This window comes from Grampus griseus, assembly GCF_964374135.1.
Source record: "Grampus griseus genome assembly, chromosome: 8".
In the NCBI taxonomy this organism is placed as follows: Eukaryota; Metazoa; Chordata; class Mammalia; order Artiodactyla; family Delphinidae; genus Grampus; species Grampus griseus.
This window is the reverse complement of record NC_139002.1, coordinates 65,969,218-65,993,704: the sequence shown is the minus strand read 5'-3', so window position 1 is coordinate 65,993,704 and position 24,487 is coordinate 65,969,218. Positions and strand designations below refer to the sequence as shown.

The 24,487-nt window shown below is 40.0% G+C and overlaps 1 protein-coding gene across 2 annotated transcripts; it reads right to left on the bottom strand.

The window, feature by feature from the left end:
- Nucleotides 1–24,487, bottom strand: CTR9 (CTR9 homolog, Paf1/RNA polymerase II complex component). 2 transcript variants are annotated; one of them, XM_082660811.1, is made up of 25 exons: nucleotides 24,271–24,487; nucleotides 22,638–22,736; nucleotides 20,679–20,918; nucleotides 20,048–20,165; nucleotides 19,484–19,573; nucleotides 18,272–18,420; nucleotides 17,029–17,136; nucleotides 14,036–14,143; nucleotides 13,692–13,928; nucleotides 13,375–13,464; nucleotides 13,132–13,260; nucleotides 12,838–13,021; nucleotides 11,443–11,531; nucleotides 10,747–10,932; nucleotides 10,572–10,659; nucleotides 10,281–10,429; nucleotides 8,123–8,239; nucleotides 7,835–7,980; nucleotides 6,851–6,922; nucleotides 5,816–5,951; nucleotides 5,518–5,664; nucleotides 4,734–4,891; nucleotides 3,578–3,674; nucleotides 3,239–3,351; nucleotides 1–1,065 (listed from the first exon to the last, which is right to left on the bottom strand). In XM_082660811.1, exons 1-25 carry the CDS (start codon nucleotides 24,313–24,315, stop codon nucleotides 630–632), a joined length of 3,531 nt encoding a protein of 1,176 aa, XP_082516937.1. In that variant the 5' UTR covers nucleotides 24,316–24,487; the 3' UTR covers nucleotides 1–629. The 2 variants fall into 2 exon arrangements, with proteins under 2 accessions (XP_082516937.1, XP_082516936.1); XM_082660810.1 differs by having other exon boundaries at nucleotides 13,132–13,464.

Sequence of the window (24,487 nt, the reverse complement as noted above, 5' to 3'; positions counted from 1 at the left end):
TTATGTGGCTTAGGTAGGTCTTTGCATACTACTAACAGAAAAGCATTTTTCCACATCTTACTCAACCTAACAAATGATATATTTGTCGTTTTATCTACATGGCTGCAGTATTACACTATTGAAGAAAACCTTCCTTTCATTTGTACTTTGGTGCAATTATACAGTAGATACGTCTTCCTCCAGAAAATAAAAATATTCCTGATCTAAACTTGAAATGGAACAAAGACATTAATACCAAGTTCCTCACACCACTTGGTAAAAGATTGCAATAAAAGTCCTAATAATATGCTGCTTAACACACAAAGAAGATGAGACATCTGCCACAGTTTCAGTCAAATCTCGGGAGGAATGGTTCAGCATGTGGGTTTATCTTCCTGGGGTTTTCACATATGATAGGTGGAACTGTACCATAATAAAGAATAGTCACCTTTTTCTCAAGAGACTCAAATATTGGACTCTCGCAAGGGAAACATCTTTTGGGACATAGTAACGTACAAATGGATAGGAGAAAAAAATTGCCTTGAGAAAAATCCACCACTGTTTGACCAAACACCTGAAATGTTTTTATCACAGCTTTCATATATTAAAAAAGTTTCCTGCGGAGATGAAGCTTATTCATGAAATAAAGCCTAGTCGCTATCATCTGAACCACGTTCTGAGCCCTGATCCGAGGCCTCGTTGTTGGATCCCTCGGGTTCGGATTCATTGCCGGAGCCTCTGCCGGAGCCTCGGCCGGACCCCTCGTTGTCAGATGCTCTCTCGGAGTAGTGGTCCGACTCGGCGCTGGGGGACGCGGGCTGAGAGTCCATCTCAGAGCCCCCCGAGCGGCTCCGCCCGGACTGCAGGGATTCGTTGTCAGACTGTTCGGAGCCCGAGGGCCTGCGATTTCTGGTCGGCTGGTCGCTGTCTGAGTCCTCATCTGAGTGCTGCCTCCGGGGCCGCCGGGGGCTGCCGGCCTCGCTGCCGGACTTGTTCTGGTTCTCGTCGGAGTCGCTCTCCTCCGAGGAGGCGCCCGTCTTCCGCCGCTGGCCCTCGTCGGAGTCGCTGTCGCTGTTGCGGGGATGTCTGGCAAAGACAAACGCTCGTTAGACCAGGGTTCTGGCCAAGGGAGCCTCGACAAACCGGGGATGCGCTTGAAAAAAGAAGGGCATTTGATGTCTTGACCGGATCGCTGTTGACACAGGTGTTCGTTTTGTGATATCCTTTGGTGTGCTTTTTTGTAAATGTGATAGGGTTATTAAGAGAGGATTAAAAAGTTAAAAAGAATAAGGCACTTTAGCTCTGAGACAGAACATAGACAGTGAAGGGTGACCGCACTGGTCATCCCAGGCACCCTTCATCAGAATGAAGCATTTCTCAATTTCGTACGTAAAATTATGAAAAGGAAGGGATACATTTATTTATCTTTATAAACTAATACACAGCGGCAGAGGTGCAACCTGGGACCTCACTGGGCTGCAGAGACTCTGAAGAATGCACTCTGTCCCAAGGCTGGCTGGGAGGGAAGCTCCTCTGCGCCACTGCCATCTGTGCTAGAAGATCGCTGAGGAGCAAAGTCACCCTTTCTGTCCCAGGATCTGCTTCTGCTCCGGTGCCCTCCGCCACGACTAGACCTACTCAACATAGGAAGCTGGGGCTAAATAAAAAGGTTCTGCAGCTTGTTTGTGTACTTTTGCCAGAGTTCCCCCTCTACTTATCAGATGTTAAGGGCAGGGGACCTGTGCTAATGCTTGGGGGTGCAGTGGCACCCAGGGAATTTTGGCTTCTTGGAGGAAAGAACATTCCCTTCACCACTGTCACAACTGCTCCCCCACCAGAGCTGTGGAGAGGAGCACATGCTTCTCCTCGGGCATATTCCTTAGTTTTGGTTTTCATAACAGATATTCCAAGAAAGGAATATTAAATCCTACAGGGTCAGTCTAAGAAGGGTGAGGGAGGTGAAACATACTACTCTCCCTAGAAATGAAAACATCCCTGTAGACCGAAGAAAGGCTCTTTGTGCTTACATCTGAAAGAAGAAACCTAGACACACATCACATAACTCATTCTGTATACACGCTAAGGGCCAGTGGGCCCCGGGATCTAATTCACTCCATTCCATCTGGCCAAATAAGCAAACACTTCATGAAGGTCTAACCATCACTCTGTAATCAGTGGACCAGGGTAACACTGTGGGCAAGGGTGAAACAGTGTTTTAGGGAAAAGCAATCCAAATCTGTGTCAACCAGCACCTTCAGAGAAAAAGGGAACTGCAGATCTTTACAGACGCTTTACCCTACCAGACCAGCCCTGCACCAGGACCCTTAGCCCCTTCGACATGCTAACCTCTCACCCCGCCTCACCTCTAACCAACCAAGACTCTCTCTTCCTTTTATTTTTTAAAAAATTCTTATTATTTTTATTTTTTATTGAAGTACAGTTGATTAGGACTCTCTATTCTTCTTCTAAGACTTAAACAGCCTTTCTTCCACAAAAAAACACCTCAGTAGTTCCCCCCACTACCTAAACTCCAGATTACATGTGGTCACTGAAGAGCAATAAATGCAAAATATAAGTGATAACCCTTTTCCCACTATAATGTAGTTTTGGTTTATTTGTCATTCTCCACTGTCTCGAAAGTACAAATTCCCTGGGGGCAGGGTCGATGTCTTTATCCTCTGCATCCCCAGCTCTCAGCTTGCTATCTCATAGCATGGATGTTCAAATGTCTGTTGAATGGATGAATGAAATGACGGCCGTCAGAAGAACCCAGCATAGTATGGTATTAAGAGCCTTAGTCTAGGAATCCAAATGCAGAGCTTGAGGGGCAAGTTCAGTACAAGTAAAACAGAATATTGTTTCACCAAGTAGGCTGTGAGCTAGAGGAGTCTACGATAAGCCCTCCATAGAGCAGGCAGTGCTGAGTCATCCCTGCCTGACAAGGGAGGAAATGGTCAAGAAAGTCCCTTTCTCCCTGTGACCAAGATCAGGCTACTCTTAATACTTTAAGCCAGTCAATGGCAGTGTAGCAAAATGATAGAAAATTTCAGCTAATATTCACGAAGAAATGAGATTTCAAAATAGGTTTCCTTCTTTAAGGGACAAACATTTAGTAGGACAAAATGACAAGACTGGAATGAGATGTGTGCTCAGGCTTCTTCCTGCTCTAAGATTCTAAGAAGCTGCAGAGATGACGCTTTGGCACAGTGACCACTCTTGGTTATCCTTCACTAGGAGAACATAAGTGAAAAATTCCTACCCTTCATCAGCAATTTTCAGTTTATCTTCATCAGATGAATCGTCACTTGATGATATTATGGCTTTGGATTTTATTTTTCCCTTCATTGAAGGAGGCAGACGTTCTGGCTTGGGCTGAAGAAAGAAGATCAAACGTAATAGATTAGTCAAGACTCTTTATGTTAGGATGTCTTGTTAAATTGGGTTTGCACTGCAGTGATACTGATACAATCAAACTGCAACCAACAAACTTCAAAAACAAGTGTCTGTGCTTGAAGACACTGCAGGGGAAGAATGTATTCTAGAGTACCGCAGTCTTTGATGCCTACTGGGGATGAAAACCACAGAGCTGGACACTTACTGCCTTCTTCTTCTCTGCTTTTGGTAGACGGCGCTTTTTCGATTTGGGGCCATTTTCTGTTTCATCATCATCAGATCCTTCATCTCCCTTCGGAGGTCTAAAATAGTGAACACCAAGAGAAAGTTTGTCAAGGTTCACTCGTGCCTATAAAACCCAAGACTTCTGTGCCATTCAAACAGTATTAGTCATTTTGAACACCCTTCTTTACAGGGGCTGGCCTCGAGCAGACTGTACACCCCTCAAGGGCAGAGACCACAACTTACTCTTGCTGCACATGGCTCGGGAGTCTGCAAAAACTGTATTTATGCCATGTCTGCTGACTAACTGAGTCACTTTTAAGCCCTCTTACAAATCTAAGATAAGCGTGAATCTTGCCCTTGGTGAGTGACAGAAGATGTGAGAAAAGACCCAGGCTCCAGACTCAACCTCCTTCCCCTCCTCTTTCTTCCCTTCCAACTACTCATCCCAGGCCTGCTAATATCCAGCCACAGCTTCAATTCCACAGGTCTGAATGAATTCCACAAGCAGAGCCAGACACGGGTTGGAAAGAACAGGTCTAGCTAACACTGGAGGTTCCCGGACACAGAAGCACCATGAGAGGAACAGACAGCTTAGGGGCACTTCCAGGTGAGAGGGGGGCAGGGCACCACTTATCCTAACAGCGGATGGCACTAGGAGGATTAAAAGGCCCTTCTTTCACATAAATTCACATTTTATACATCCTGTAAAACCAGGAGGTGGGCCATCGCTACTTTACAGAGAGGAAACTGAAGCTCAGTGGCTTTTCTAAGATTTCAAAGATGGACAGTCAGTGTGGACACACTAACGTTTCTCATCCTAAACTGCATAGATTTTCCAATAAATATTGCAATTTTCAGTCATAAGAAAGGCAATTATTGACTGACTCAGAGCACTCAGAAGGAAAGCTGTGGACATGTGTGGAGACTCCAAGCACGCCGGGAATTTGGTAGTGGGGTCCATTTTAGGATTAAAGTAGGAAATGGGGGAATGAAAGGCTTCCCTGTCTGGGGGGATCAAGTGATAAAAAGGTGTTCACAGATTCTAAACCTAAGATTCAGAAGGTGAAAGGTCTTTTGCCACTTTCATGAGGTGGTTTAAAACCCAGGTGATTTAAAAGGTTATTCCATGACACTACCTTCTCCTCTTCTTCTTCTTTCTCTCGCCACCCTCCTCCTCCTCGCCTTCTTGCTCACTACCACTGCCCTTCCTTCTCTTCTTCTTTTTGGATATAGGCAGGTCATCATCGGTGTCATCGTTGACAAACTCATCAAACTCTCCTCCCTTCTTGGACCGCTGAAACCCAAACAAGACCACAGTCATTGCTTTCCTGGCTGGTGGAATGTGGGTGGAATGCTAAGGTATGAAAGAGGCCACTTCCCATCAGTCCTCTAAGTCAGAGGTCTCCGACCCCTGGGCCATGGCCCGATACTGGTCCGTGGCCTGTTAGGAACCGGGCCGCAGAGCAGGAGGTGAGCGGCGGGCGAGCGAGCGAAGCTTCATCTGCCGCTCCCCACTGCTCCCCATCGCTCGCATTACCGCCTGAACCAACACCTCCCCCCAACCCCTCCCCACTGCCACCATCCATGGAAAAATTGTCTTCCACGAAACCGGCCCCTGCTGCCAAAAAGGTTGGGGACCGCTGCTCTAAGTCACGTGGAAGAAGCGCATGGTGAGGCCCATACTTTAAAAACTTCTAATTGGGATGAATGCCTCAAATAGCAAAAATCATCAACTACAAAGTTGCTACAAGGTAAACTGTACTCAGCTAACAGTGAAATGCATTTCTAAATACTGGACACCATTTAAAGCAGTCTCTGTTGGAAAACTAACTTTTAGCAAAGGAGGAAGCCAAAGCTCAGGACTAAGGACTGAGTGAATTTAACCAATTAGCTTCGTTTCTAACTGGAGTCATATCTTACCCGTCCACCACTGCCACCTCTTTTCTTTTCTTTTGTTGCTTCAGTCTCTCCAGTAAACATAAGAATATTTTTGGTCTTCTCTACGTACTGGGCCCGCTGTTCCAAAAGTTTCTTTTGCTCTTCTTTTTCTCTGAGACGTTTCTCTTCCTATGAGGAAAAAGAGTAGGAAAAAACCTCATCACAATGTTCTTATGACAGAAAAAAATCATGGCTACCATCAGAAGAACTTCTTTTTTAACATACAAAGTGTATGTATGTACACCTTTAATTCTAGTATAACTGCAAACACAATACATACCTGTTCTTTGAGAAGTTTCTGCCTTAACAGTTCTTTCTCTTGTTCTTGTTTGGCCCGCAATTCCCTTTCTTCTTCGTCCTGTTTGCGCGCCCTGGCCACGTGGTACTGGGCCTGGCTCAGTAAGTCAGAGCATTGCCTAGAACAATCCAAATTTAGAGAAATATGTATGTAGCTAATATACTTTTTATTAAAAAACTCAGAGCATCTGTATTCCTTACACACATTTAAAAGTTTGAAGCAGGATCATTAGGTGATACCTATGGGAAGTCTTTTTTTTTTTTTTTTTAATTCTTCAGCCCTTTTCTTTTTTTTAATTTTTATTTTATCTTATTTTTTTGGCTGCTTTGGGTCTTCGTTGCTGTGCGCAGGCTTTCTCTAGTTGTGGCGAGCAGGGGCTACTATTCGTTGTGGTGCGCGGGTTTCTCATTGCAGTGGTTTCTCTTGTGGAACATGGGCTCTAGGCACGTGGGCTTCAGTAGCTGTGGCATGTGGGCTCAGTAGTTGTGGCACACAGGCTCAGTAGTTGTGGCACATGGGCTTAGTTGCTCCGCGGCATGTGGGATCTTCCCAGACCAGGGATCGAACCTGTGTCCCCTGCACTGGCAGGCGGATTCTTAACTGCTGCACCACCAGGGAGTCTTAATTAGGAAAATTAACTTAGTTTCTCAGAAGCCAATACTGTCAACTATGTTAAGTTTGCAAATTATAACCGTCCTCCCAAAGCACAGCTAAAAAGATTCCCGACACTATCTTTACATGTGACAGATTCAGGAATCGTGTCTTGATTCTGACTACATAGCTGACATTAGTGAAATAGAAAAGTATTTTCCCATACAACTTAAGTACTTGAACTTTGCCATATTCCCTGAAAGGACCCTTAGGAAAAAGCCTTGGTTCAGGTTGGAGTGTCCCAGAGAGGAGTGTGAAAGACTGACCTCTGGAAGGTCAGAAACCCATTCACTACTGTGTCACTCTCCCAGTCCACACTGCTATCACTGCCTCATCCAGAGTCACCTTCCATAAATAGTACATTACCTGGCTTCTGTAGCAGCAAGGGCCAAATCAAATCTCATTTTATCTCCAACTTTACTCAAGTAACTGAAATATCTAAATAGAATGAGAAAATAAAATACTTTACTTAAAAAAAAATTAATGAAATACACCCTTTAGATTTTTAATCTGTTCTTAAAAAAACAGTCTGAGAGGAGGCTTACATACTGATTGAAACTTAATGAATACTTAATACTTAAATGAATGTATTCATGAAGGGCTGTTATCTCAATAGGAAAAATATATATACAACTCACTTAAAAAAAGACTCTCATCAATATACCACTCAATATTAGTAAGTTCTTGATGATAAAGTTAACGGTATCAGTAAATTCACAAACCACCAAAAATCAATTCCAGCAATGAATATTTACTAAACACCAAATTTACTAAATATGTCAGCATGGAGGTTAGGAGGCTTAAGCCATGAAAGCACTTACAATCTACTAGACAAGGCAAAGAATAATTAAACAAGAATTCAAATAAGGCTGGACAAAACCTGAAGAGATGTCAGGTTTTAATTTTACCATACACTGAATTACTAAATAAGTACTGTAAGGTTACTTAAATTTTGAGCTGCGCTGAATAAATTTATTCAATATTTAAGAGGAAAGGTCTTAATCTCAGCTTAAGTAAAACTAATATCACATAAAAAGTCACTAGTATAACAAGTAAAACCAGCGTAAGTGGAGTCTAAAAATTTCTAGTGTGTAAAATGCTGGGTCATATTATTGACAGGTCAATGAAAAATCTAGGGCAAGTTTGCAAATCCAGCCAGCCAGTTCTAGGGGTCGGACTACATGATCCAATTCTATCAGGATCCTGGCTACGGTTGGGTGCCACCTGGCGGAAGCAGTCTGCTTTGGCTTAAAAATCGCTGGAATGATTCTAATAGAGAATGATTCTCTTTTGAGCCACGTGGGTTTAAAGAAACAAAGCATTTCAAAGGTTGTTCCTACAAAATCTTACCTGTGTGCAAGCTCCAGTTCTTTCACAGCATTGAGTACTTCCTTCAGATTACTCTTTTCATCTTTCAGGACAGAGGTAGCTAATCTTTGCAGGACCAAGGCCACATTAAACATAAGAACTGTATCACTGGGTGCCACGTGTCTAGCCTATAAACAAAAACAAAGCAAATCTTTCATATGGTATAATGACATGAAAAGGATTTTAGTCAAATAGAGTGTTAGGTGTGTAAGCATGCGTAAAACAGGATAAAAAATACAATGCAGCATAGAATTGAGTTCTCTTTTTTACCTTCAGCAGAGTCTGTTTGCATTCCTGTAACTTGCCACACTTGAAGAGAGCCCGGGCCAAATAGAGCACAACTTCAGTGTTCTGGTGCTTATAGAACTTTCTGAGGCAGTTTTCATACTACAATAAAAGAAAACGTTAATTAAAACACAACAAGGATTAAATGATATTGTCATTTTGTGACAAAATTTCAAGCGATTTTAAAGCTATGTGAAAAGGTATTTTGTCTTTTGAATGGTTAATTTCAGAGACTAATTTGAGAACGATATTTTACACTCACCAGCATACATTTTTCACAACATAAAAACCTGGCAAGAAAAATTACATACTAGAAATAGTTTTTCCATTTGAAATTTCGACCAACACTGAAAGGTTAAACAGATTGGAAGGTCTTTTTTTTGTATCTTCAGCAATACTATCTAGAACAGGCTCACTGACAACTTATTAGAAGTCATACACCTGGCTCCTAAGGTGCTCTACCACCTTTCTTTAGGACTGGTGGAAACTACTGGCAATGAGAATGATAAATCTCACTGTTCTTGCTGTTAATTTCTTAGTAAAACCAATATAGCAATACTGGTATTAATTTTGCTGTGAACATATCACTTTCTGACCATGGAACACATCTTATCATAGGTAAGTTCTTTTTTGTGGAAGATGGTTAGACGGTTTTTCCCTGAATATCCCTAGAAATTAATTTGCAGATCAAGAAGGCCCACCTCCAAAAACACAACCTCTGAGACTACCATATGCAATCTGGGTTCTGTAAGTCCCTGTGACCAGAACCTTTCCAATATTCTGAATACAATAATACCCATCCTTTTTAGAAAAATGGTTAACCACTTCCCAGAACCTATCTTCTTTTTTTAAAAAAAATAAATTTATTTATTTTTGGCTGCGCTGGGTCTTCCTTGCTGCACGTGGGCTTTCTCTAGTTGTAGCAAGAGGGGGCAACTCTTGGTTGCAGTGCGCGGGCTTCTCATTGTGGTGGCTTCTCTTGTTGTGGAGCGTGGGCTCTAGGCATGCAGGCTTCAGTAGTTGTGGCTCGCGGGCTCTAGGGTGCAGGCTCAGTAGTTGTGGCTCACAGGCTTAGTTGCTCCGCGGCGTGTGGGATCTTCTCAGACCAGGGCTCGAACCAGTGTTCCCTGAATTGGCAGGCAGATTCTTAACCACTGCGCCACCAGGGAAGTCCAGAGCCTGTCTTCTAACTTTGGTCAGAAACCTGTTTTTTCTGACCATAATAATTCCCCCATAAGAGCATTTTTACTTTTTACTATGCAAAAGATGCTAAGCATGACTCTTTCACTTCAAGTTCAAGTAATCAACAAATATGAAAAGCATAATAAAATTCTATAGCCATAGGCTCTCCTGGTGGTGCAGTGGTTAAGAATCCGCCTGCCAATTCAGGGGACACGGGTTCGAGCTCGGATCTGGGAAGATTCCACATGCCACGGAGCAACTGAGCCCGTGCACCACAACTACTGAGCCCACATGCCACAGCTACTGAAGCCCACACGCCTAGAGCCCGTGCTCTGCAACAAGAGAAGCCACTGCAACGAGAAGCCCACACACTGCAACGAAGAGTAGCCTCCGCTTGCCGCAACTAGAGAAAGCCTGCGCACAGCAACAAAGACCCAATGCAGCCAAAAATAAATAAATTAAAAAAAATAATTCTATAACCATGAAAACTTATCCCCATGGAGTTTCATTTTAAGTGTAATTTAACCCTCCTGAAACTCAGTTCTCTCATCTGAGAAGTAAGAGGGTAAAACAAGCAAATGGATATTAAATCCCACTAACTTCTGGGTACTTACTGCTATGCGAGGCAAACTAGTGCCAAGTACGGTGCCAAGTATTTTTCATTCTGGATGCTCAAAAAATTCTATGAGATTAAGGTACAATTATTTCTGTTTTATAGATATGAAAACTGGCTCAGAGAAGATGTCCTTTGTCCAAGACATGCAATTAGAGGTGGAACCAGGACTCACATCTCTGTCTGGACACCAAAGACTGGCCTTAACCATATATAATTATAAGCCTCTGAATAGACACAGTGTCGTAAGAGATAGCACCCAGCTCCAAGGCAGGACCAGAATGGTTAAGGAAACAAGTGCTCGACAATGAACACAAAATAAAAATATCTTGAAAACTAAGACATTACCATCTGAACGGCGCTGATATATTGCTTTTGTTCCACATAGATGTGTGCTAGGTTCAACCACACATCACTGATATCTGCCGTTGCTTCTCTTACTTGGGCAAATACATCACGAGCTTCACGGAAATATCCTTTGTGGGCCAAAACAGCTCCTAAAGTTATAAAAAGGTTCACAGAATTAGAATTTTCTAATTGTAGCCAGAAATACAACTAGAGAGAAATTCTGATCTGCAAACATCCCTCCAAAAGCATTCATTTCACAAATTATTATGGATATCCAAACTGTATAACTACCTATGCCATTAGCAGCATACAGATTCTTTGCATCATTTCTGAGTACTTGTTTGTAGATGGCCAGAGCACGATCTTGATGACGCTTTTCCTATAAAAAGATACAAACATTATAAAAAAATTCAAACAAGAATCAAATAAGTATCAATTTTGTTTTAAAGAGATGAAAAAAGATTACCTTTTCTCTGTCTCGGGTGGGCTGATGCAAAGTTTGGAGCCAGACGTTGCCAAGGGCTAGCATAGAATAAGTGTCACTCTGAGTAGCTGGTTGTTTTAATATCCTCTCAAATTTCTTCTGGCCTGGACCCCATTCTTGTTTTGCCAAATGAAGATTACCAATCAAAGACCAAGCATCTGGATGGTCCTAAAAACACACATATAAAAAGAAGCAAAATCTGTAATTTGGATTCAGAGAGATCAATCATCTTTCCACAACAGCTGATTACTGGAGAGGTTTACAGCTACATTTACAACAGTGTTTTTCAAACTGAGAGTTGAGATGGATCAGTGACTTGTAACATCAATTTAGTGTTTAGTTATCACCATAAGAAATGCAACAGAATGGAATACAGTAAAAATGTCAATGTACTGCCTATGGAAAGAGCACAAAATGATTTGTAAAACTTTGATTTCAGTTGTCTGTATACACACATGTGTATGTACTAGGCTGTAGTGTGAAATCTATTTCTTACCGTGGGCCACAATCAAAACGTTTAGATGACTTCTATACCCTTTAGTATCTTTAACAAGTAAATGAAAAAAACAGGGAGATGCCAAGTCTAGAAATATGATAGCCATTAGAAGGAAAAATTGATTTACTGGGGGGAAATGGTGAAATAATTATTTTTCAAATTTAAGAGTTAATATTACCAACCTGATTAATCTGAAGAGCTTCCTTAAACCAATCTGAAGCCTCATAAAAATTTCCTTTATCTCTAGCCATGGCTCCTAGGCGCAGATAGCCTGAAAATATACAAGTTTTCATGTTTAAAATATTAGCTATAAAGTAGAATCATAATTTTAAAGTCATACTTTTGAAACAATTGTTTTTCATTAATACATTAATAATGAACAGAAAAGTCCCACAGGTGAAACTATATCAAGCATCAATATAGCTAATTAATAACCTAATAAATTGAAGAGCAACTCTGCCACCATCAAGTCTTCCTGTTTGAAATCTCAGATTATCTCTTCCACTCTATTCCCCAGGCTAGCACCCTGGACCAAGTCATCATCTCAAGTTAAGTTATTTTAAAAGCTTAGCATTGTTCTGTTTCCAATTTCTCTCTGATGCACAGCACTGTGCTTGGCATATGGCACTACAGTGAAAGCACAGACTACTAGGGATTACTAGTTAGAAAACCTGGGCTCTAACTGCGGCTCTTCCACTTAAATAAAAAAAGTGCCATACGAATGTTGTTATTTTCTCCAAAAAATGTCACTCTCTCCAGGAAACAACAATGGCTTACTACTGCCTATCAACTCAGTTCAAATTTAGCCTGACATTCAACTAAAATCTTATTTATTTTAAATCACTTTTGCATCCATAACAGTACGACAGGGGCCAAATTGCTAGCCCCTAATTTGACCAGAGTCAAAACCTCATAGCTTTAGGTTCTTTTAAGGGAAGTACAGCATATAAAATATTTTTAGTTAAAAACCTACCAAATTTCACATTGTCTAGGTTGTAAAAACTCAAGGTAGGACATTTTTAGTAATAATTATTTCCAGGAAAAGCACTGTTCTTTCTATTATAAACATTGTAAAATGTTTATATGAATTCAAAGCAGGACCCATCATAAAGATAAACCCATCACCAAATATGCCAAGGAGTTGTTAAAAGCCTAATAAAGGTAGCTGACCCACTGAAGATGGCCTAGTCTATAAAATATGGTCCAACTGGTTTTTAGTTGTTTCTTTTTGTTTCTAGCATAAATTTAACTGAAGTTGCATCTTTTTTTCTTTTTTTTTTTTAAGGCCACAAATTTGCCTTGAAGAAAAGGGGGCAGGCATATAACCTTCAAAACTGTTTAACTTTTTTTTTTGGTCGCACCGCAGCTGCACTGCGGGGCTTACAGAATCTTAGTTCCCTGACCAGGGATCGAATCCAGGCTCCCTGTAGTGGAAGCATGGAGTTCTAACCACTGGACCGCAAGGGAATTTCCTAAAACTGTTTACTACTGGTTCTAAGAAAGATTTTTTTCAGGCTAAATTTTTTGCTGCTGTTGTGGACATTTTAATACACACAAAAAAAGTTTAAAATTCCTACAGTCAACATAATTAGGATGTTCCCGTAAGATGTTTTTATATAGTTTTTCTGCTTCATGGAATTCACACATCGCCTCATACAGCCTGGCTAAATTGTATGATGTTGTAACAGAAATGGCATTGTAATAATGTTCATCATGCTCAGCTTCTGCCTTTGCACGATCCAATGATGCCAAAAAGTATTTCTAGGAGAAAGAAAAGAAAATTACATTGTTAAAAGACTTGGTTGATACATAGGAAAAACTGTGCATTGAACTTGATAGTATAAAAGAAGGGAATATTTCTACGTTCCTACCTTTGCCTCTCCCAGATTTCCAAGCCTGAAATGGAGGGCACCCACGTTATTCAGAATCTCTGGGGGGACATCGGCCTGCACTTTCTCCTGAAGGATCCGTGTCGCTGTTCCATAGGCTGACAGGGCACCCTGTATTTTCATGGTGGACAGAATACAGTGTAAGTGAAAATGAGAGGAAGAGAAACACTGCATTAGGCTTACCAAAAACACATCAGGTAGCAGACAGAAAACGTGGCTAAATACCTGTATATCGGTCTGTTCTAAGATTTGTGCCAACTCAATCCAAGCTTCAACGTCATCAGGATACTGTTCTGTGACCTTCTTCAAATGGCCCTGGGATGAAAGAGATCATTAAGCTAAAGCATTCCAACTCTAGGGTATGACATTCAAACGTGGTGGCTACTCTACCCTGTTTGATAAGTCAAATGTTAGTTCGACTACAACAAACTCAGCTAACAGAACTGTGTCCATCATATTTCTACCAGCAATAACAAGACATGAGGAATGCGCATCTAGAGATAGCTAACAGAAAATAAAATTTTTAGATTTTTAAAACATACCTTGGCGATATCTCGTTTTTCTTGGTCTTCTGAGGCGGCATATAGAGAGCCAAGAATTTTCATAGTCTCATAATTATTAGGATAAGCTTTCAAGACTTTCTCAAAGCACTGAGATGCATTCTCTTTGTCACCTCGATAAATGTACATTTGTCCCAAACCAAAAAAAGGCAGCACAAAAGAGGATGAGGCAAACTGTGTGGCTTGATAGTAGTACTGGAAAGCTTGGTCATAATCTTCCTAAAAAATGAAATAAAACAAGGCCAACAATATGTACAAAAGTTTTTAAATGATTTGGAAAACCATTAAAGAATTAGATATTTAGAGAGGGTGTAAAGTTAACTTACCTGGACGTGGAATGATCTAGCCAACTGATAGCAACTTTCTGCTTGCATGGCCTCCACTTCTGTATTATGGAATGCATGGAGAGCCAAGTGCTGGACTTTACTGTAATCCTGAACAAGGAAGATCCAAAACTCAACTGAGTGAACCCAAACAACTCTACCAGTCTCAGTCATAAGGCTTCCCCAAATTTCACTTTTAAAATTTGTTCATTGAATGAACAATAGCAGCACTGTATCCAGAATTACAAATCATCTTCCTCATTCCCCTTGCTGATAAATTCAGGGAAGATGGGAACTAACAGTTGTACAGTACTTAACATTTCCCCAGTACTATTACTTCATTTAATCCCCACAACAATCCTTTGAGGCATTAGTCCCTATTTCTGTGATGAGAAAACCCAAGAGAGGTTAAGTCCTTTATTAACAGTAATGGAAGCAGTTACAATTTATTGAGAACTATTATATCCAAAGCCCTCTGCTAGGTATAATACTTATATTAGTTCTAAGCTTAATCAACCTCCCTGTAAAGTGTGTCATTATTACCATTTTATTGATGGGAAAATAGACACTTAAAGAAGTAAAGTTTGTTATCTAAGGTGAAAAGCCAGAATCTCGATTTAGTGGGTTGTTGTTTTTTTTCTGACTCCAAGGCTATGTTCTATCACATGAGGGTAGCAAGTGCCAGCACCTGGACTTGTACTCAGCTCTATTTGAATGCATGGGTCATGACCTTTCTATTAGGCCTGACTTTCCTTTGGATTAGTCTCCCAAGTGTCTCAAAGTCAGAGTTCATACATCAGGGGTAGAAACAACTTTCCAGTTTTAATAGGAATGTGTTTTATTCATTTGACTAGAAATCTGGTCTGAAGTAGAGTTTTTGTTTGGTCAATGACCACTTTCGACATTTTTTTTTTTTAACATTAGAAATAATAATGGGATTGCAGCTTTTATCAGGAACTGAGTGCTTCACATTAGATAAGTATTTAATATGCATATTACATTTAATCCTAACTACCATCCCTCATATCCTATACAGTAGGTATTATTACTATTTATAAGTGAGGCAATTAAAGTTTAGGGAAATTATTAGTTTATTTGCGCAAAGCAACAGAACTATATACAATGGTGATGCCAGAATTTGAACCAAGTGATTCAAACTCCACACTTTTAATTACATGACACAGCCTTCTGGCTTAACTTATATACTGTTCACTGGAATGAGCGTATGGAAATACCCTGCCTACCTTCTAGGGCTGTTGTAATGACAAACTGAGAAAACATATGTAAACATGCTCTGTAAACCTTAAAGACATATATCCAGTGCAAGATGACCTCATGACACCTGGCACAGTGCTGATCACAGATCAGGTGTTCAGTAACACCCAAATATACTGGCTTGATTTACATATTTCACCTACGTAATCTTTTCTTTTCTTTTTTTTTTTTTTGCGGTACGCGGGCCTCTCACTGCTGTGGCCTCTCCCATCGTGGAGCACAGGCTCCGGACGTGCAGGCTCAGCGGCCATGGCCCACGGGCCCAGCCGCTCAGCATGTGGGATCCTCCCAGACCGGGGCACGATCCCGCGTCCCCTGGATCGGCAGGCGGACTCTCAACCACTGCGCCACCAGGGAAGTCCATCACCTATGTAATCTTTAAGGTTCTGAATATACTGATTGTTCTCAGTAGAAGCAAGTCTTTATCTTCTGCAGTGGAAGGGTGACTAGCATTGAAAATTAAAAACTGAATTATTCTCATTTGGTTCAAGGAAGCTGTCCCAACTGCTGTGAGCACTGACTACTAGATATGCCCTCAAATATTTAGAATCATCCATCCTCTGTTTTTGTGCTGTTGCTGTTTTTCCAGTAAAAACCAAACTAACTTGTGTAGCTGTTTTATCTTAAACAGTAACACTTCATTTACATATGAGATACATTTCCATCCTCTCCTTAAGTAGTTGCCTTTTAGTACTAGAACAGCTATAGCATAAAGCTTAATTAATAATTCATTATGAAAGGGGGGTATGCTTCTACAGCCAGAGAGAGTAAAGCATCATGGTGAATAGCTGTGTGACCTCAGGCTATTAACTCTTGCTTCCATACATCCACAAAATGAGGAAAATATTACCTACCACATAGGACTATTTTGAATATCATATAAATTCATAGCATGCACTATTAACAGTACTTGGCATTTTACAAGCATACGATGCATATTAATAGCAACAATAACAGCAACATAGCATCTATTACTAATAAGGATTGATGCAGTTTTGTGAACTCTTACCTAAACTGCTATTTAATTAAAGTTCTGGGTATAATTTAGTACCTGGTTTAAAAATGACTGATTAAACTCATGCTTACTAACTATATAAAAACTCTTTTAGTATTTGAGAAACCTAGAATGCCACTGCTTCCACAGAGTTAGTGGCAACTTAAAAAATTACATCATGATCAACATGTGAAAATAAACAAGCAAAAATTTCACCATATGATACACTCTTACTAAACTACTAAGACCATTTCATAGATCTGTGCCTGTCTTCTTTCAGCTACCTAGTGACCTTCTTCTAAAAACATAGTTCAAGAGCTCTCTCATTCTTGGTGATGAAAACTCTCCTTAATCACTTCCTCTTTCATTTCTTTACCACAGCAGAGCAGAGACCTTTATTTTTACATTTACATTTGTTCCCATATCTGTGTTTTCTATGAAATGACTCCTTGAGTGCAGAAACCACATCTTACTGAACTTCACATCCCTATCGCAATGTTGGGTACAGTATACAGGGTCAATAATTATTAAATGAATGAATGAATGAATGAACAAACATACCCAGATACTAATTAGTATTCCCAGATACTAATCCAAACTCTAACTTGAAAAAAAACTCTTGATTCAAATTTCTTTCCAAGTTAAAAAGATAAAGTATCACCTGCAGTACAGAAAAACAAAAATCAGGATTTAAAATTAAACAACTTTAATAAATGATTTCTCCTACCTTTTTGAAGAAAAAGTGATTTGCCAAGTGGTTCAATACCATAGGGTTGCTAGGATCAATAGTATAGGCTCTGGAAAGAAGTTGGACACCATTTTTGATGGAATCAGCCTAAAAGAAAAACAATGATGGCAGGGTTGAGTGAAATATTACTTAAATAGCACTTTTTCAAAGTTTCCTTTATAGTTGAAGAAATAAGATTATACAAATCTAAGTTCAGATAGCAAAATATAGCTCTTGTTTTAGTTAACTTTCATCAGGGATTAAAAAATTTCCAACAGTGATGGTGAGAATGAAAATTGGCATAGCCACTGTGGGAAACAGTATGAAGGTTTCTCAAAAAACTAAAAACAGAACTACCATATGACCCAGCAATTCCACTCCTGGGTATATATCTGAAAAAAACAAAAACACTAATTCGAAATGATACATGCACCCCAAAGTTCATAGCAAGATATGGAAACTGCCAAGATAATGGAAACAACCTAAGTATCCATTAACAGAAGAATAGATAAAGAAGATATGGTATATATATATATATATATATATATATATATATATATATATATATATATAATGGAATACTACTCAGCCATAAAAAAGAATGAAATTTTGCCATTTGCAGCAACATGGATGGACCTGGAAGGCATTACGCTAACTGAAGTAAGTCAGAGAAAGATATATAATGTATGATATCACTTATATGTGGAATCTAAAAAATACAACAAACTAGTGAATATAACAAAAAAGAAGTAGCTTCACAGATATAGAGAACAAACTACTCGTTACCAGTGGGGGGAAGCGGGGAGGGGCAATACAGGGGTGGGAAAGTGGGAGGTACAAACTACTGGTGTAAGATAGGCTCAAGGATGTACTGTACAACATGGGGAATATAGGTAAGATTTTGTAATAACTGCAAATGGAAAGTAATCTTTAAAAATTAAAGAAAAAATAATAAAAATAAATTCAAATAGTGAGGTAAACTTTTAGAATTTAGCTTTCTTAACAAACTTAACTGCAGAAACACTGCCACTGGAAAGCATTTCCTGCCCTTTGAAATTGGGTGCATGTAGTAAATATACTTGATATCACTGTCCTAAATGATTTACTGCTAAGGCAAATAACAGAAAAGACTCCAAAAGATTGCATTTTTTAACAGCTCTGTTGAGATATAATTCAATATATAATTCAATACTACTCACCTGACAAATCAGTCAGGAACTAGACAGTTTTTTCACTCACATACCTCTTTATTGTTGAGTTCTAGAACAGCCAGTCCCACCAATGCTCCCACACATTTGGAATTGAGTTCCAGGGCTCTGCTGAATGCCAGACGAGCCTTCTCCAATTTGTTAAGTTTCACAAAGCAATGGCCCATTCCTAAACGAACTTCCGCTACAAAAATAAAATCAAGTCATTCAGTCTGTCAAACTAGGGCATTTTTAGGATTAAAATTTTTTTAAATGCTTACACATTCTCTATTTACAAGTTGCAAAATCGCAGAATTAACTTCAGTATAACTACACTATAAAATCTTCGGGTGTATCACAAACTTGGTTTCACTGGAGGTCAGAGCATACCACTCTCCCCTTACACCTCCCAACACTTACCCCCTCATCAAGGATACCTTTCTCACCATAGAACAGAACACCTATAATAGTGGTATTTTTCTTGTCTTCCAATGCTCCTGGCTACACTGCACCTTCATTATCTAATTTTTAAAGAGCAATTTTTAAACAGAGAACAAAAAGCTTCATTAAGGTCTTAAATATAGTGACTGACTACATGCACATCTGCAGAGCTATGCTTATAAATGCTTCCCAATTCCAAAGCCATGCCAAAACACAACCATGTTTCTAAGGATAACCTCTCCACTGCTCACTAGTTCCTACCCCTTCTCATCTAAGGACACTGCTCCTGCAACCCTGCCCTATTTTTCCCACATCATCAAATTTTCCCTCTCAACTAGATCATTCTCATCCATATACATTCTCGCATCTTAAAAAAATCCCCTCTTGATTCCATTTCCCTTTCCAGTTGTCAACTCATTCCTACTCTTCCCTAGATAGTAAAACTCCTTGAGAGATCTACATTTGCTGCCTCCCAATTCCCTTCCTTCCCTTTTCTCTTTTGACTCCACCCTAATGAGTATCTCACCTCCACCATTCCAGTAAAACTGCTTTATCAAGGTCACTAATGATTTGTATGCTGCCAAATCCAATGATCAACTTTCATTCCCTATTTTACTTGGCCTAACAACAGAATTTGACACTGACACCCTCTCCTTCTGGAAACATTTTACATTTGACTTCAAAATTTGCTAAATGAATGAGATTTTGGAAAGAAAACTAGTATAGGGCAAAAAGATTATATTATGATCTACTATGCAGCTTTTGAATCAAATACCAATATTTTAAGTTGGATCATACACAGCCTAGACTTACAGTTTTTCTCTTACCTGGACATCCTGGGTTAGTTCGCAAGGCTTTCTTATAGTAAGCGAGAGCTCCTCTGTAATCCTTCTTGTTGAATGAAATGCAAGCTTTACCTGTAATGATTTTTAAAAATAAACATGCACTTATTAAAGAACACAAGTCTCATATGCTCTCTACTAACTCACCTAAATCAAATATATCTCTCAGTAACAAACACTTGAAAACAGCAAAAATGATTTCATATCTAAACTTGTTTTCCATGAGGGTATATTAATCTATGCCTATAAATAGAACGGTACTATATTATGTTAAATGTTATAAAATAATTAAAGTAGCTTAGAGTTGTCCAAATAGATTGTTTATTGACGCTTTAGAAGTGTATAACAAATTATGCTTAACTGGTATACATCTTATTTCTGTAATTTCAACAGAAATAATGATCTATTGTAATAGTTTTATTTTTAATAAGGTAAAGCTCTTCTACTTTGCTGCCCAGCCCAGTTACTAAGGAGTCATCAACAAAGAAATACATTCTAGGCACAGATGAAAAATATAGATTCCTAAGATGGTTGCCAAAAGTGACTTACCAAGAAGGGCTGGAATATTATTTGGAGACTGGTTGAGTACGAAATGAAATTGTGCATCAGCCTGATCCATTTTGTCACCTTCAAGTAGGCAGAAGCAGGCTCTTCCCAACAAATGGTTCTGAAAAAGTAATGCATCATCTTAGACTTGACTTTATCCAGGACTAACCACAATTTAACACAAATGTGTAACATGAAAATAAAAACCATATAGGAAGGAAGCAGATCATCACACAAATTCCTTTATCACTGTAATGTGTTTAAACTACCAGTAAGCAATTCTTAATTGCAAATTGAGGAACTATCCCAAAATGCAAGTTGTCTGTGCCAGGAACGATGACAAAAAGAAAAGTTCAAACTCCTTAAAATACGCTTGAAGTTCACCTGAGGATGTTGGAATTACCAACTCAACATGTGGTTAAGTTTCACATGCTAAATTTGCCCATATTACTTCAGCAGTATCAGGACCAAAGAAATTTCTATTCTATTAAGGAACCCTTCTTTTTGACTATTCTTATCAACTATGTTATTTTAAGAAAAACTGAAAGAAAATCTGTTGCCTATTATACACATTTTACTTTCATGCGGTATTTTTTTCCCTTTCATAAATTCAAAGATATCTGATTTAATTTACCTGATCATACATAATAATTTTATCTGCCATCGTATACAATAGGGTTGCCTGTGTAATAAGATCTTTCTTGTTGTCCTTATTCTTCTCCTTCCGAGCCTGTTGTACATAATAGGCTGCCAATGTATCCAAGCAAGTCATCTGGTCTTTTTCATGGTCTCTATAGTCCAAATTGCCATCTATACGCGCTGCTTCCAACAACTTTACAAACTCTTCTGTTTTTCCTTGCTTGTAGTATTCCAGCTATAAGGTAAAGAATCAAACTAGAATTACTGGAGGATATGTCAATACAAAAAGTTGTACACAAATGTTTATAGCAGCTTTATGTGTAATAGCCCCGAACTGGAAACAACTAAATTGTTGAGCAAAAGGTGAATGGACAAACTGTGGTCTATCTGTATAACGGCTACTGCTCGGCAGTAAAAAGGAGCTATTGGGTACATGCTACAACATGGATAAATCTCAAACTAATCTTTAGTGACAAAAAGCAGATCAGGGGTTGCCTGGGCACTGTGGAGGGGCAAGGGAGAGGTGGGAGGAAAGTTTTAGGGGTGATAGATATATTCATTATCTTGATTGTGGTGATGATTTCACAGGTGTACATATATGCTAAAAATTCTCAAATGGTACATATGAAATATATGCAGTTTACTATAGATGAATTATACCTAATAAAGCTGTTTAAAAAATTATAATCACTACAAATGCTTCCATCTTCTTACCTAGCAATAGCTGATTTCAAACTAAATCAGAGCCCAAGAGAGAAAGCAATAGTGAGAGGGTATAAAGAATTCCAAACAGAAAACTTGGGTTCCAGTTATAGATCCATCAAAAATTGTCTGTGACTTTGGGTCTGCTGAATAACTTCCCTGGGTATCTGTTTCATTCATTAATAATAAAAGGAATAGCCACCATTTATTAACCCCTTACTGTGGGCCACAAACAATGCCAGGAGCTTCATATACATTATCTCTAATCTGTACAACCACCCTTAAGGTGAGTGCTAACAACCCCCTATTTTAGATGAGGAAATAGGCTCAGAAGGTAGATCATTTGTCTAGTTAGTAGCCGAGTTGGAATTTGAACAAAGGACTCTCTAATCCCAAAGCCTACATTCTTTCTAGTGTAACAACCTACAGCCCACAATGCTTTATGAATTTATTTTACTACAGGTTCCATGCTAACCCTCCAAGACTTCAATTTTCATGTAAGTGCTGTTAAAGGAGGCATTTGTACTAAAAAAATACTAAGTTCCCTTCTGGTTTTAAAAAATATGTGACAAGCATTAATGTCTTGTTCTCCAAAGACCAGGAAAACTTAGCACTTCAAGTCAGGAGGGCACTGCTTGTCACTGAAAGTATCTCTCTGTAAATCCATACTTAAGAAACTCTTTAAGAGTTAGGCTTAAAAAAAAAAAAAAAAAAAACAGACTTAGGCTTGAGCACTGGACACAAGCCCGATTCCAGATCTACTTCTCTGACTCTTCAAGGTCAGAGGCCTCCTGTATATCTTTATGTGAAAGGGACCTGTGACAAACTTGCTTAGGAATAATGATCAAAGTATTTACTGTATTTTATTCATAATCATTTACTATAATGTTCCCACAAAAAAGAAACATCATTATGCAGCTGGTGCTGGGGAGGGTAGAGGGTGTTAGATTGTTTAAATTGTGGCACCTCGTTTTTTCTCAGTTTATCTACAAACCATAAGCCAGTCTTCACTGAGTAATCACTAAATAATCAAATGCTCAATATAGAGTACTCTTTAACTTAAATGAATTCTGCTTTCACCAACATATACTAATTTACCAGAGGCCAACACATCACTTAGTAAACTTGCCTTTAATACAATTAACTTCCATATACATGGTACTATCATTCACCCAAGCTGGCTATTACTGTAACTGAAAACAGAACCACGTATTTTTTCCATATAAAAAATATTTGTTACATGAATACTCACCGCCAAAGCAATCCATATGTGCAATTGTGTGTGTTCCTGTTTCAGAATACTGATAACTTCATCTCCCTCCGGTAACTGATCGAAGTCAAGTTCAATGACCTAAAATACAAAATGTAGGTTTTAACTCTTATTTTTCTTTTTAAAATTCACATTTCTTCTTTGACTGCTGCTTTCCTAAAGATACATCAGTATGGTTATACATAGGATTTGTGTTCACTTTCAATAGGGCTGAACAAGCATACGTTAAGAAACGTTTAAGGAGCATATGACAAATAAGTTATATGGTAATATTAAAGCATAGCAAACAAACCCTGATATTTGTCCTCAAATCACTAGAACTATAAAATGCTACAAAAGCTTTTCTTACTGAAAAAACTAAAAGGAAGCCCTGCGTAACGTATAATGCAGGTAAAGTACAGATAAACACCCCAGAGACTCAGGCCACAGACTCTGAGACTCGGTCTGACAACTTTTTTTTTTTTGGCTGCATTGGGTCTTTTGTTGCTGCACGCGGCCTTTCCCTAGATGTGGGGAACGGGGTCTACTCTTCATTGCGGTGTGCGTGGGCTTCTCCTTGCGGTGGCTTCTCTTGTGCCTAGAGCACAGGCTCTAGGCATGCGGGCTTCAGAAGCTGTGGCTCGCGGTCTCTAGAGCGCAGGCTCAGTAGTTGTGGCGCACGGGCTTAGTTGCTCCACAGCATGTGGGATCTTCCCGGACCAGGGCTTGAACCCGTGTCCCCTGCACTGGCAGACGGATTCTTAACCACTGTGCCACCAGGGAAGTCCTGGTCTGACAACTTGAGAAGCACAGTCCTAGAGGCAATGCAAAGTTGAGTGCCACCGTACACACTAATCATGGAAGCATCATTTGTGTCACACACACTCCTGAATGTGGCACAAAAATAACAGTAGGAAAATGTTCTGGAATTAGATAGTGGTGATGGTTACACTACTAAAAACCACTGGATTTTACAGTAAGTGAAACATATCTCAATATTGTACCTCAATCAAAAGTAAGAGTATGAGATATCGAATAAGACAACATCAATTCTGAGGACTTTACTCAGACAAGCCACAGGCCACCCATAAAAGAGGCGACAGGAAGGGAAATGGGGTTAATTCTATCAGCACACTGCAGCGGCTATTATCTTGGGGTCTCTGTTTCGTTGATGGAGCCTTGTGTGGCAGATGTGGTGCACCATGATACTCGAGTTTCTAAGGGAGGAAGGGCGACATCCTATATATTCCCAGGGAGAGACACTTAGTTTGAGTAGCAGAGAGAACACAGTGACATCTGCGTCCACCTCTGCGATCTATGAGGTGCCTTACATTTTATCAGGCACTGTCACACCCCTGCGCTCCTGAATTAGGAAAAGAGCAGAGTACTGTCAAATACGGACAGGTTGGTGGGGAACTTTCAAGAACTCCTTCTCGGGGTGGCTTCGAGGTTGCGCGGACCTGATGTTCCCAGCCTGGGAGGGCGCTGGGGCTGGGGAAAGACGTGATAGGAGCTTCGGCCGGGTAGCTGGATCTGGGGAGAGGGTGCTCTCGCTTCGGAAACGAAGTCGAGAGAAAGGGGGAGGGGGAGATCTCCAAGTTCAAGGTCCCCACCCTCCCCCATTCTCTACACTTACCTCGTCAGTGTCCCGGAGGGGAATCTCAATGGAGCCCCGCGACATGACGAGATCAGAAGGCGAGCGGGCGTTCGGCCCCGCCGCTCCGCAGCTGATGCTCCTGGCTTCTGGCTCGTCCAGAGGCTAGCGGCGGCTCGGGCTCCGGTCGTGACTGCCGCCCCGCGGCGCAGCCGAAGCTCGGGCTTCTCCTTCCCGTCAGCAGCTCAAACAACGAACA

Coding starts and splice junctions, on each gene's coding strand:
- CTR9 (XM_082660810.1), bottom strand. CDS start 24,315: ATGTCGCGGGGCTCCATTGAGATTCCCCTCCGGGACACTGACGAG. Junction 13,465..13,691: donor AAAAACGAGATATCGCCAAG/GTATGTTTTAAA, acceptor CTTTCATCCCAG/GGCCATTTGAAGAAGGTCAC. Junction 6,923..7,834: donor GAACTGGAGCTTGCACACAG/GTAAGATTTTGT, acceptor CATTCTATTTAG/ATATTTCAGTTACTTGAGTA.